The sequence below is a fragment of the Colius striatus genome, chromosome 1 (genome assembly GCF_028858725.1).
Source record: "Colius striatus isolate bColStr4 chromosome 1, bColStr4.1.hap1, whole genome shotgun sequence".
Lineage (NCBI taxonomy): Eukaryota > Metazoa > Chordata > Aves > Coliiformes > Coliidae > Colius > Colius striatus.
Window position 1 is genome coordinate 122,851,953 of NC_084759.1, and position 14,005 is coordinate 122,865,957.

Genomic DNA, 14,005 nt, shown 5'->3' on the forward strand with positions numbered 1-14,005 from the left:
AAGGTCCCTTCCAACCCCTCCCATTCTATGATTCTATGAAATAATAAACTGAGAGTGTTCGACCTCACAACTGTCCTACCTCTGCAACCATGTGGTGGCCAAAGAACTCAAGGAGAAACGTCAATTGCTAGCACAGTGGGCTGCATTAAAACCCTTGCTGACCAAAGCAGCCTTCCTCGTCTGGTTGAGGGCAGTCAGCAGTGTATTCATGTTTTGTTACATGAGATGTGTATGGGTTATGGTCATCTCAGTATTGTTTATAGTAGAGCTAGGTACTAGCTGCTAACGTGCTTTTTCATTCCTAATTGTTAATGTTGTATTCAGTCATCTTTGTGATTTTTTTTTTTTTTTCCCCCAGTAGCATAGATTGAGTTGGGTACATAAGAATCTAAGCAAAAAAAAAATCAGTTGTGGCCTTGAATCTTTGTTTTGTGTGTATTTTGTTTAATTTTACAACATAAGTTGTTCAGATTGCTCCCAGTTGGGTAAACAGAGGCTGCTGAACTCCTTTCCTCTCATGTCAGTTGTATTTGCGCACTGTGTCTTGTCTGATAGTCACCCTTGACCTGGGGACAGGGCTGTGGTTCTGGATTAGAGCAGCAGCAAGGACGCACTTCTGTCAATGACCTCTGGATCTGAATCACCAGTCCAGTGGCAAACACTGTTGATCTCTATGTGGATATTGCAAGCATGTAGGTCAGGCTGAGGAAGAGGACAGGCTTCTACCACCTAGATTTGGAGCCACCTTGTTCTTTGCCTTTGTCTAACACTTACATCCTTTCTGTTCCCACAGGTAGATGCAGTGCGGGTGTATGTGAACAGCAGCTCTGAGAACCTCCGATACCCGGTCTTGTTTGTAGTTCGCCAGCAGAAAGGAGTGCTGTCATGGCAGGTCCCACTAATTTTTCGAGGCCTGTAAGTACTAGAGTCTCCTAGAAACATAGAGTAGTTGGGGTTGGAAGAGGCCTCTGGAGATTATCTAGTCCAACTCCCTGCTAAGGCCGGTTTACCTAGATCAGGTCACACAGGAACATGTCCAGGTGGGTTTGGAAACTTCCAGAGAAGGAGACTCCACACCCTCCCTGGGCAGCCTGTGCCAGGACTCCCTCACCTGAACAGGAAAGCAGTTTTTCCTTATGTTTAAGTGGAACTTTGTGTTCCAGCTTTTGTCCATTACCCCTTGTCCTGTCACTGAACACTACAGAAAAAAGTGTCACCTCATCCTCCTGACATCCACCTTTTAGGTACTTGTAAGTGTTGATGAGGTCATCCCTTAGTCTTCTTCTATCTAGGCTAAACTGCCCCAGGTCCTGCAGCCTTTCCTCATTAGAAAGAGGGCAAAAGTGTTCCTTGTAACACACTTACAGGCTTGTCTACTGGCTGTATTCCTTGTCAGCCTTCTTCGAGTGCTAGATCTTGCCATTTGTGTAGCCTGCAGAGCTTGGTTGCAAAGCAATCACTGTCACTGAACATAGGAAGACCAGGGTTTGGTAGGTAACTTCTTACTTGGCACCCTGCTTGGATCTCTTAGTTTCTCAAATTCTCAGATACACAGAGGATGAGAAGGCTTTTCTGCTGGGGATCCACTGTTGTCACTGGTCAGTGAATCTACTACGTAGCATTTTCATCATTTCTGCAGTTGTTTACCATGTGTAGAAGTGGTTCTTGGGCTGTAGTTTGGAGCCGGGTTTGAAGAACCTCTTGAAAGAGCACCCTAACTGCTGTGTTACAATGTGTTTCGAGAATAAGAGTTCTCCTCTGTTTCTCACCCCAGGTACACCTTATGTCTACTCTTATTTTGGGTGTGTTTCGTTTGTGGAGGTAATGTTGTTGTGTATCTTCAGCAACCTCAGAGTTACTTAGGCAGCAAGTACTGAGACTTTGCAGACATCTTAGACCACCTGAGATGTGAAGTTTCATCCTGTGATTGAAATCCTGATGCTGGGTAGCAGATACCCTGCAATGTCTCACCTGATTCTGGAGTTGGTTACCAAAGTGGCTGTTCTGGGCTGTTACTCTCTCTGCCTTCAGAAAATGGCGGATGTACTACATCTGCAGATGGCACAGGCAGCCTGCAAAACGTAAAATGCTGGGGATGGCCAGTCCTTTGGGCAGACCACAAGAAGCAATAGAGGTGGAGTTAGAGCTCTGGATGAAAGACTGAGTGGTCTCTTCCCTTCAGATTAGTATTTCAGTTATGCAAACAGGGGAAAGTAATTCTTAGAACTGCAGAACTACTTTTTAACTGATCTCTCTCTCTTTTCTGTCCATTTTTTTCTTTCCCCATGCTGTTGTAGTTATCAGAGAACCTACAATTACCAAGAAGTGAGTCGGACCCTCTGTCCGTCTGAGCCAACACCTGAGACAGCACCCTCTAACCAGATTATATTTGTGGATGTTGCTTCCATGGCACCATTTAATATTGCGTATGAGCTGCTAGTCACCAGGCTCGAGAGCTTCCAACTTGAGTAAGCCGGGATGTGAGAATACAAATGTAATTTCTTTATATATCTGTGACGCAGGGATTTGGTCCATCTACCTATGCTCCCTTTCTTCCTTCCCAGAAAAAAAAGTGGTTTTTTTTTTCTTTTGCTTGATCCAAAGGTACTCTATGTGTATTCCAACTCTGAAAGTTTCAGACTTCATCATGCAGGCATTTCTTTTCTAGGACCAACAAAGCCTTTAACTTCACTGCCAGCCCTTCCCAGCCCCAGGTAAGCAAGAGTCCTGTGTGGCATTGCTTGCGTGTCTTGTTGCATCCAAATGGTTGATGTGATCCTTTGTTAGGGATAGCAAAGGCCTTGTATGACTAGGTTTTTTTCCTTCTTAGGATACAGGGAAACTTCCTTGCTGTTGAATTTTCTATGGATTTAGTAAAGAGGTAGCAGTGCCTCAACCTCTAGGGCTGTGTTCAAGTCCTCTTGAAAAGAAATTAAATGAACCAAAAAAAACCCCAAGACCAGAGTAAAAGAATGGGATATGCAATTCAGGAAATTCCAGGAGTGTACAGAAATCCAAAAGCTATTGGACTTGTACACTTTGTGGGAGATGAGATGGAGTGGACCACTGTATTGATTCAGACACCCCTGGTTCAGTTGCCCTTGCATGATTAGTCAAGATGCAGTCTTTACCAGAGAAAAACAAATACATAAATAAAAAAAGCTGTAGAGGTACAATAGAACTCAGGTTGCTGTTCTCTGTTCAGGGCAGCAAGGGAAGAAGATGCGAGGTGATAAATCTGGTTATTACTTAAGAGAGCACAGATTTACAGCACATGCAGCTGAATAGCCTTGTTTAGAGCCCTACAGATACTACAGGTCTTGAATGAAAATGCTGTTGGCTGTAACTATAGTGATACAGGAGCTCATAGAGATGGGAAAGTATGTAATTTACCTAGACTGTCTGGTATTCCATTTCTTTTGTTGTTGTTACTATCGCTGTTAGTGACACTACTTAATTTTAGGTTTCCTATTACCAGGCATCCCAGCTAATCTTTTTTGCTGTCAAATGTCTTAATCTGATTTGTTGGTACATGCAGTATTTTATACTGCAGAAGCATAAGGGAATGGTGGTGGTTCTTTATAAACCTTCATTACTTAGGATCTTGTAATTTGAAAGTAGAGCACTTAGGATCTGGCCTGGAATTAATTCTGACTTTGATCTGCTGTTTCTCATAATTAATAATAAGAGATTTATGACTTTTAATTATAGACCAAATGTAGAAAATAGAAGATGAGTGCTTCTTAATTGATGCAATGCTGAGGCTTTTGTAACTCAAAGTATGAAGTAGTCTGCAGGGGGAGGGGGGGAAAGAAAGAAGGGACAATTAAAAATCTAGATGAGTGTTGGAACAGCCTGAAGACTGGAAAAAGACAAGTGTAACAACTGAAGGAGTTGTTGTCCAGAACCCAGCTTGTGCCTGAGGGCAGAAGGAGAAATTATGTATGCTTGTGTAGGTCAGGAGTGTTGCCTGAATGTATTTATACCACTCACATTCTATACAGGAGATAACTGTAGGTCTTAATGCTCCTTGTGTTAATTCTGTACTCTTAAGTGTAGCTTAGAAAAGAAAATTATTAGAAGGGCCCTCATGGGTGACTTCCTCAAGGACCTAAAGCTTTCCAAGGGCGTAGCGTACCCAAGAAACCAAGGAGCTCAGGTTGCCATCGTCCTTGCTTGGCAGAGATAAAACATGCTCAGCTGAAGAAACCAGCTTGGTGAGTTTTCAGTTTGTAAGAACTTGTCACTGGGGCCAGCACTCCCTCAGCAATGAAAGGACTCTGCTTGGATGGGAGTGGTCAAAGGAAATACATAAGTAGAAATGGGGAAACTTGGAAAAAGCCTGGATTACTTCTTATTTATCCCTGCCTTTTCATATTGGGAGCCCTACTTCCAGGGAACGAAATGGGGGAAGGCAAATCAGAACTGCCTGGCCCTTTTTTTGTGCCATAAAGGAAGCTCAACAGTTGGGAATGTCTCAGGTTATGGTTTTGGAGCAGGAGCTTCAGTGGTTTCCTTCCCCATAGGCTGTATCTGCCCCAGGTGACCATAAAGAAGAGAGGAAGATAGCTAGTGGCAGTCCTCAGCCTTGCCAGTCCCTCTGAGGTGGAGTGAGGTGCCCTCAGTCCCTTGTAGTAGCTCTGACTGTGGGTTTGAGCTGTCAGAATCTGGGCTTCAAGCACAACGATGGGAGCCCTTGCAACCAGCCTTCTTGCTGGGGCAGGCACGGGAACCCTACATCTCCAGCAGCTGATTGGTGTACTGCATCAAACTTTTACTGGAGAAATATGCAAATAATGATGTTGCCTGGGACAACTTTTGCACAAATCTGAAAAGGTCTTTGCTAATAACAGGGAAGGGCATTTTCTGATCCCTCAGACTTTCCTGTGGGCCTGCTCAAAGCATGGAAGCACAAGAGACACCATTCCTTGCTCCCAGAGGAAAAGTAGGAGCTTCGTCAGATGTTAGACTCTCTCATTATTTTCTTTTTCAGAGTTATAGGTGAATTATTTCCAAAGCTGAAGTGAGAAGAGCAACTCTCCATTACCCTTTGCCCTCAAAACCAAAAAACAAAAAACCAAACCCATCCCACAACAATATCAAATATTTATTTATGAAACTATTGACAGAGTTTCAGTCATTTGACCTAATACTTTCTACAGCCTGTCTTTGAGGCAACCCATCTGAGAGAAACTCCATGATGCACTTCATATATAAAGTACAGCCAGCAGTATGGAAACATCTGGAAATGGCTCATTGCAACATAAAGTGGTGTAGACTATAAAATGAAGATGCTTTAGCTTGATCAGGTGGAAAAAAGGTTAAGATGAGCAAAAGCTATGTTTTATCTTGAGTGTTGGAGTTGTCTGTCTAACAGTATGCTGTGCAAGGGGGAAGACCTGTCTGTACCTATTTAATCTGTTCTTCTGTAGTGTTACATCCCTATAGTTGAAATCTGATTTTTTTTTGTTTCTTTGTGCAAACCTTCCACACCCAAAGCTCATTTTGGGCTCTGCAGGTACCTTAGGGATGCTGTGACTTCTGGACTGTAACTCTCAGCACTGTGCTTTCTCCTTAGTATTTTCTGTACAAGTTTCCTCAGGACGTCGATTCAGTCATCATTAAAGTGGTGTCTGATGCAGTCTACCCGTGCTCGGTTGTCTCTGTCCAGGATATTGTGGTAAGTCTGAGCAGAGAAGGGTAAGGAGCTGCCTGATGGAACTCTGTCCTTCTGCAAGGTGCTCTATGCCCCAGCAGAGATGAAAGCCCTAGGAAGGGCTTCACCCTAGTGTAGTGGTGAAGAGAGCCTCTGAAAGAGGAATGAGAATCCTGTATGAAGGAGGCAGAGCCATTGCTGCCGAGTTGAAGCAGGTCATACAGAGATCTTTGGTGTAAATAAGTAAGCAAGCTGTTCCTCTCCAGCCTGTCCATAGGGCACTTGTTATCATACTCCCCTCTTGAAGTTTATCACCCTGCTGCCTTGCACCATGGGCTTGTCTCTCTGCAGAGTGGTATTGGATGAGATGCTGCTGACTGAGGGAGGTGAAACAGTGCTGTTCCTTTGACTCTCCCCTAGCTCAAGGAAGCCTGAGGAACTTTGATTTTCAGACCTGAGGTTTATCTTCCTTTGCAATTCAGTTTCCTCTCTCCACACTTACTCATCCCATTTGCTGGGAAGAGGAAGAAATCTGTTCTCTGCCATGGAAATTGGCTGCATCTCACAGCTGGGAAATAGCCCAGTATTTTTCTTCCTTTCCCACCTCTGTGGATGATGCAGGGACCCATAGTGTGGGAGCGGTGAGATGGTGACAGAAGTTGAAGGTACCTTGGATGCGGCTACAAAGTTCTGGCAGTCACCTTTAATACCTGGGGTGAGGAGAGAATCTCCTCCCCACCTCCTTGTGTTTGAACAGTAGGTAGGCATGGGAGACTGCTGACAGGTTGAAAAATCACCTGTCAGTACTGAGTGGTGGGAAAGAGTAAAACGAGGAGAAGCCCGTGGTATATAGTTTAGGCTGCAAACCACGTGGTACAGCTGAGGGTGTGAGCTGCACTGTGGGGATCCTGGAGTGACCTATCTGTCTGAATCCTCATCTAGGATTGAACTGCAGCCCTCCTGTGAAAATGCAGAGGTCAGTATGTACAGGCCACAGCTGCTATATTCAGAGCAGCTTCTCTAACTTCTGAATGGATTCTGATTGTTTTGTTACCTTTGTCAACCCAAGCAGGGTCTTTTTCTGCTGCTCTGTGCTATCTGTTACCCTGCTGGCTCCCTAAAAAATCAGTTCGGATTTTGTGCCTGGATTTTTAACCCTTAGTTGTGTCTGTTTTAGTGCCCAGTGTATGACCTGGACCATAATGTGGAGTTCAACGGTGTTTACCAGTCCATGACAAAGCAGGCAGCTATAACAGTGCAGGTGAGACACTAAGAATTTTTCGTGACCCAGTGTTTTTAGGTGTGTTTGTCTGGTTTTGTGTTTAGTTTGATTTTTTTTTTTTTTCCTTAGTGGTGGTAGTAGGGCCTTACAGTGAGCAAAGATTATGTAGATAGTTTGCACTAATTAAAAAAAAAGAAAGCATTAGCATTGATTTGTTTGTGTTGGTGCACTGCTGTACTGTTGGTGTACCGATGAACTCAGCTTGTCAGGAAGGAGAAAGGGAGCATCCCAGAAGTCAAGCTCTGTCCAGAACAGGTAGGTCTCTGTGAGCCTGGTGACTGTGTAGCAACTAAAACCTGATCTCTGGCCTTGTGGAGATTATCACCTCTGCTTTACATTGGAGGGAGAGACTCCTTCACTTCTCATGGATTCTGTCGTCTTCTGTCCTCACATGCAGAGAAAGGACTTCCCGGGTGAGCAGTTCTTTGTTGTGTTTGTCATCAAGCCAGAGGATTATGCCTGTGGGGGCTCTGTGCCTTCTTCCATTCATGGTAAGTTGTGCTGGGAGTTGGATTTGATTTGCTGCATCCAGGTGATGGAGCAGCAGGAGTCCTTGGGGACCTTCTTGTGGGATGGTCATATTATAGAAGGTAGGGATTGGAAGGGACCTTTAGAGATCATCTAGTTCAACCCCCTGCTAAAAGCAGGTCCACCTAGATCAGGTTGCATAGGAACATGTTCAGGCTGGTCTTGAAGACCTCCCAGGAAGGAGACCCCACAACCTCCCTGGGCAACCTGTGCTAGAGCTCCCTCACCTGAACAGTGAAATAGGGTTTTTTTTTCCTTATATTTAAGTGGAACTTTTTGTGTTCCAGCTTCATCCCATTACCCCTTGTGCTGTTGCTAGATACAATAGAAAAAAGTGATGTCCCAACCTCCTGACACCCACCCTTTAGGTATTTGTAAATATTAATGAGATCCCACCTCAGTCTCCTCCAGACTAAACAGCCCCAGTTACTGCAGCCTTTCCTCATAAGGGGGATGCTCCAGTCCCCTGATCATCTTGATGGCCCTGCACTGGACTCTCTCCAGAAGTTCTCTGTCCTTCTTGAGCTGGGGAGCCCAGAACGGGACATAGGACTCCAGATGAGGCCTCACCAGGGCAGAGTAGAGGGGGAGAAGAACCTCCCGTGACCTGCTGACTACACTCTTCTTGATGCATCCCAGGATGCCATTGGCCTTCTTGGCCACGAGGGCACATTGCTGGCTCATAGTTAGTTTATTGTCAGTTGGGACTCCCAGATTTCTCTGAAGAGCTGCTCTCCAGCAAGTCAATCCCCAGCCTGTACTGGTGCATGGGGTTATTTCTTCCCAGGTGCAGGACTCTGCACTTGTCCTTGTTGAACCTCATGAAGTTCCTCTCTGCCCAACTCTCAAGCCAGTCAAGATCCCGCTGAATGGCAGCACAGCCTTCTGGGGAATCAGCCAGTCCTCCCAGTTTGGTGTCATCGGGGAACTTGCTGAGGGCAAGTCTGTCCCCTCATCCAGGTTGTTGAGAAGCAAGGCTGTAACCAAGAGAAATATTGGGCTCTCCCAATTCCCATCCTAAAATTGGAATTGTCACCTTCCAGGTGTCTTTCCCTTTTTTCTCAAAGGTATCAGCTGACCTGTACTAGCAGTGTGCTATGCCCTGCTGAAACATTAACAAGCTTCTTGCATGGCATCCTGCAGAGAAGTGTTTTGCCAGCAGAGCCTTAGCCAAAAGCAAAAATGATGTTCCAGTATTTTCAGTGAAAGAAGCTGCCCTTTGGGGACTATATGAATAGGAGATAAGATGCCTATGGGATTCTGACATCCAGATTTGAGCAGTGTGTGGATATAGAGATGGGAGGGAGGGAGATATGTGGAAAAGGTTGTGCCTCAACACACCTGGGAAAGGTTTAGAGCAAAACCACACACAGATTTTAGTGAAGAGACAGATCCTGGTGTTTTTGCAATTGCAGAGATCAGAGAAAAGGGCCAGAGATCATTAATGTTTGATTGCTTTTGCATTTACTGTGCACTTTGCATCTCACAGGGAATGTCAACCGTACCTGGAACCTGCAGCGGACAAAGAACCTCCAAGTGACGATTATGCCCTCTATTAAAAGTCAGTGTCTTTGCGCAGAGTGGTGCAGCTCTGTGGGGGGTACCTGGCACTTCTGTGTAAGAGGGTATGGTTGGGCTGGCAGCCCTCTGATGCAATGGTGCAGAAAGCACCAGTAGTGGAAACCATTGGAGCCCTGGTCCCTTCCAGTAGATGCTCTGTGACATGGGGTGGTCTCACGGGTACACCAACTAGCACTGGAGGTAAAGAAAGACAGAGAGAGCATGCAGGAGGTCCTGAAAATTGCTCTTGAAGGGCTCTTTGGGGCTGGGCGTTGTCACTAGGTGGTGTTGAGAAGAGCAGGACAGGAGTGCTGAGTCTGAGCTTTGTGAGCTGACTCCTGCCTTCTCTCTCCTCAGAGTCTGTTTACATTCAGGCTATGTTCTTCAGCTTCCTGAGTTTCCTCTCCTTTTACCTGGGCTCAGTGATTGTTGCTTTCATCCACTACATCAGGTGAGTCAAGGGGTTTTACAAGAACAGCCTTTCTGTTTCTTCTCATCCTCAGAGATGCCTTGCCTTGCAGAGAATTCAGGGCAAGTGGGGCAGCAAACATCTGAGCAGAGCAGCCAGACAAGTCCTTGACCACTCAGGGGGCTATTACTGACCATCAGCCACAAAATATTTCTTCCTTTGCTGTGGGGATCACGGCAATGGTGGAAAACAAAGGCTCTCTCCTCTATCATTTTTAGTGCCTCTACCCCTGGGTTTCTTGACAGGAGGATATGAGGTGGCAGGTGGGAATTGTGATGGGGCCAGTCTGGGATACAGAGTGACAGAGCATCAGGGAACCAGGGTACTTCCCAGTAGTCCTAGAACAAGTACTGCAGTAAGAGTCAGTGACTGAAATAGGGCCCTGGGGTCTCTAGGGTGCTGGTTTTCTTCGTGACCTGCCTCAAACCTTGATGCCTGGGCTTGTGTTGAGGGGAGTATCTGTGTCCAAGGTGAACTTGGGCAGAGCTGCCATAATGGGTTGTTCTAGAGGGGGAAAAAAAAAAAAAGTCCCAAAAGATAAAAGTCTTCCCAGCTGTGCCAGGATCTGTCCCATGTTGCCCACTGGATATGACCTTGAAGCCCTCTTCAGTGAGAGAAAATGGCTGAGGGGACAGTAGCCTAAAAGAGAGGTAAAATTTGCTCCTGTAGCGCAGCCAAGAGCTAGCACAGGATGAGAGCCTTGGTTGGGCAATGGGCAGATGCTCTTAAGGTGGTGGGATAGTGGAGTTTGGGATCAGTCACCGCTGCCTATGTAGGCAGTGATGATAGTGAAGTAAATCCTTTGTTCAAGGCATGAAGACTTGAGACTTTCCCACCCTGTGGGGCAAAGGTTTGCATGAGAAGAGCTATATAAAGCTTTTAATTAAATAGGAGGCTGGGTTTGTGAGAACCATGCTTTTCAGCCCTCTCAAACTGAATGGCAAAGTGTTTTCAGCTGCTTAAAAAGAGGGAACCTTAAAAGTTTCATGCTCTGAAACAAAACAGTCTCAAGATGGGAGCATGGCTTAACTTGAAGACACATTTTATTGGAACAATTCAATGAAGTTACTTAAGTGTGTGTGTTTGTGCTCTTTTTTTATGTTACTTTGTTGTGGGCACATGTTGTGTTTTTCATGGTACCCGCACTGAAGGAGGTGCTGGGACACTTAAACTTGGAGGAGACTGAGGGGTGATCTCATTAGTGTTTCCAGATACGTAAAGGGCAGGTGTCAGGAGGATGGAGCCAGACTGTTCTCAGTAATGGCCAATGATAGGACAAGGGGCAACAGGTATAAGCTGGAAGATAAAGGTTCCAAAGAAATACAAGGAAGAATTTTTTCACCGTGAGGGAGCACTGGAACAGGCTGTCCAGATGCATTGTTGAGTCTCCTTCTCTGGAGACATTCAAAACCAACCTGGACGCGTTCCTGTGTGTCCTCTAGATGGTCCTGCTCTGGCAGGGGGATTGGACTGGATGATCTTTCAAGGTCCCTTCCAGCCCTGAAATTCTGTGATTCTGTATTGGCTTCTTAAGCATCATGCTGATGAGTGCCTCTAGCTCCTGCTGCCTTTTCAGTGGGTTCTTAGGTGCTCAGTCTCCTTAGCAGTGGAGCTGGGTTTGGGAAGGTGATTTAAGTCTCTACCAACGTGCTGAGCAGTGTAGGCTGGGACAGTGGTTGTCCTGTTGATTTGGAAGTCAGCTGGATAGCAAGCAAATCATGGCTGAGCCATAGCTAGTGCAAACACTGTTTTTATTTTCTTTTTGTTTGTTTCTTATGTGGTTTATTCTTATTGTTTTGTTGGGTTTTAGAGCTTGCACCGTGTTTGCCTGTTTGTATTGTGGATAACCCTGTTATGGCTGGCAGGTGATGGGGTTTACTTGCTCTCCCATGAGTGCTGCCTGTTCTCTTTCAGGGTTCGAAGGAAGGCTTCAGCTGGGAGACTGAGTCCTGAGGATGGTAAGATCTCTGTTCTGTTGTGCAACAGCTTTAAGTGAACAGCACAGGTTCCAGGCCAGGCAAGGGACAGGCTGTCAGTCAAGTACTTTCTGCGCCTGCAATCCTTCTTCCCTGTATATGTACCACATAGTCTTTGATGCCGATGAAAGAGGTTAGAGCTTCCTCTCTGCCTTCACAAGAAGAGGATGTTTGAAATAGGCTCCTCTGAATCTCAGGGCCTCTGCTCTGAGAAGCTGACTTCTAGAGGGATGGAGGAAGGGCAAGCCTTGGCTAGACCTGGCTACAGGCTAACATTACTGCTGCCAGGTAAGTTCATTTCTAAACAAGACACTTGGAGTTTGTCAGCTCTTACCCTTTAAGATTTCCTCTGCCTCGTTTAAGCATGACTCCTCTAATTTTTTAATTTATTTTAAATTTCAATTTATTTTTAACTGGGAGTTGCAGGCAACCGAGTGAATGATTGACTTGTTTGTATTATTTACTTTGGTATTGGATTCAGTTTACTTTATGCTGCACCCACATTTCAACATAGCGCAGATTTCTGCGTTACAACAGCACGACTACATCTAAGAGGCTACTAGAGAAAGGTGGAAATTTTTGTCATGTGGATGGTGGGGACTCTGGGTTTCTGCTTTCTGGAGGATTGTGAGAGGCTGGCAGCTTAATTTTGCTTAAATATTTAGTGCCTGCAAAGCTGTTCAAAGCATTGGTCTGAGGATAAAGGCATCATTACTTGTACCTGTGTCCTGCGTCAAGGGAGAATGTTACATTTTTAGCAACACTGGAAGGTTCTTGGTGTGTTGACTCTCTTAAAATCTTTGTTCTCTCCAGTCTGCTAAATACCAGCAGTTAAGAGTACTGGTACGACTAAGCTGTGCTTAAAGGTTTAGCAGTGGTACTTCACTGATATTGATATTTCTGCTGAGGAGCTGGGGGCATGTGGTTTCTCGGAGGTGTCTTCTTCAGCCACCAAGATTCACATAAGGATTCCTGTGTGTGGAATGTGTGTGAAAGACTTTCTACATAACCAAATGACTAAGGGACTGTAAACATGCACTTAAAAATATTCTGGTGTTGAGTCATTTGGGATGGATACTGCTGTGAGACAAGCAGGTCTTATGGGCTGCAGACTGGAGTGTCAGGGAGTTTGGGGAAGGTGATAAGGGATCACTGTCTAAGGCAAGAAGGCACAGTCTCTGCAGGGTGCACTCAGAGAAGCCTTGGGGAGCACTGCTGGTGACACAGCTGAGGGTGAAGGTGTTGAAGGCAGCTTAGACTGCCTTCCAAGCTGCCCCAGCAAGAAGTGGAAAGTAAATCCTGGTTCTTCCCAAAGAAGCTGCAGGACACAGCTGCTGTGCTTATAATGGACCTGGAGCACAGATGACTGGGTTCCTGGACAATAAGAATTGCTGAACAGCATTGCTGTGAAGGGACAAAGGAGCACAGTTCCTTCACAGTTTACAGGCTTCCTTTCAGAGGCACCTGCTTCTTTTGTGGCCTGTCCTCTCCCTTGTCTTCTGTACCACCTTTATGTGCCTGGCACTACGTCTCTCACAGCTGCATCCTTTCCTGTGGGAAGGAACCATGTGAGATGTCTTTTCAGGGTGTGCATCTTACTGATGCCTGTAAGCTGGTAACTGATGTTTTCCCTGTGCTCCGGATCACCCAGGGTGTGCTGGCTTTTTCTCTCTTTCTTTTTTTTTTCCTTCCTCTTCCCATCCATTGGAATTTCTCTTTCTCCAAAGTATCCCTGGGTCTTGCCTTTTCCACCTTCCCCTTCCCCAACAAGAAAGTGTTCAGCACTTCCATGCACAACCTGTCTGTGCTCATTGCCTTTGAATATCCCAAGACTCCATGTGTCCCTTTGCTCCTGTCACCCATCCTATGCCTAGCTTCTGTGGTTAACTTATTTTTTAATCCTGTTGGGTACCTCCCATTCCACATCATCAGTATCTGGCAAAGGCAGTAGCTGGAGGAACCACACCTAGTGTTTACTCTGCTGACTCACTTGTACACTGGGAAGTGGAACTGAAATTAGTGGGTGAGCTGGGTCCAAAGTGGCTGTTAGAAACAGGGCAGAGTGCCTCTTCTCCCTGGCCACACTGCTTTGTCCAGATTTAAATCTTCCCTTGGTTCCTTGAGAGAGAATGTTGGCAAGTCACTTGAGAGCGTAAAGCCTGATCTAAAATAGGAAGGGAGGATCCCTGTGGGACAGGACTGATGGGAGAGGGAAGTGTGCACGTGTCTTGGTGCCACAAACATGGCGAAATGCTCCCCTCACTGTTTCCCCAGTGAACTGGTTTTCCAAATGACTTTTCCAAATGAATTTAAAGCAACAGGAAAATCTGCCACAAGAGAAGGAGAGTTGCACAGCAGGTGAGGAGTAGAAGATGGATCTTGCTCTTGCAACAACTTACAAAAACATCCTGCCAATCCCAGCTCACAGCTGCAGAGGTGTCGTGGGGGTCTACAGTGTGCCAGAGCTCTCCGCTACTCAGTCCATGCCATGCTGTGCATTTCAGACACACCCCCAAGCTGTTCATTGCCCTATC

General features: G+C 45.7%; 1 protein-coding gene across 2 annotated transcripts in view; it reads left to right on the top strand.

Annotated features, from left to right (window-relative positions):
* Nucleotides 1-14,005, top strand: part of SIDT1 (SID1 transmembrane family member 1) — a 49,051-nt gene that overhangs the window by 16,891 nt on the left and 18,155 nt on the right. Inside the window, exons 2-10 of one of the 2 annotated variants that reach the window (XM_061988748.1) lie at nucleotides 794-915; nucleotides 2,298-2,468; nucleotides 2,669-2,714; nucleotides 5,579-5,680; nucleotides 6,834-6,917; nucleotides 7,336-7,429; nucleotides 8,956-9,027; nucleotides 9,384-9,477; nucleotides 11,410-11,453. In XM_061988748.1, the coding sequence (XP_061844732.1) occupies nucleotides 794-915; nucleotides 2,298-2,468; nucleotides 2,669-2,714; nucleotides 5,579-5,680; nucleotides 6,834-6,917; nucleotides 7,336-7,429; nucleotides 8,956-9,027; nucleotides 9,384-9,477; nucleotides 11,410-11,453 (829 nt within the window). The remainder of the gene's footprint in view (nucleotides 1-793; nucleotides 916-2,297; nucleotides 2,469-2,668; nucleotides 2,715-5,578; nucleotides 5,681-6,833; nucleotides 6,918-7,335; nucleotides 7,430-8,955; nucleotides 9,028-9,383; nucleotides 9,478-11,409; nucleotides 11,454-14,005) is intronic. The other variant, XM_061988749.1, reaches the window with a different exon arrangement.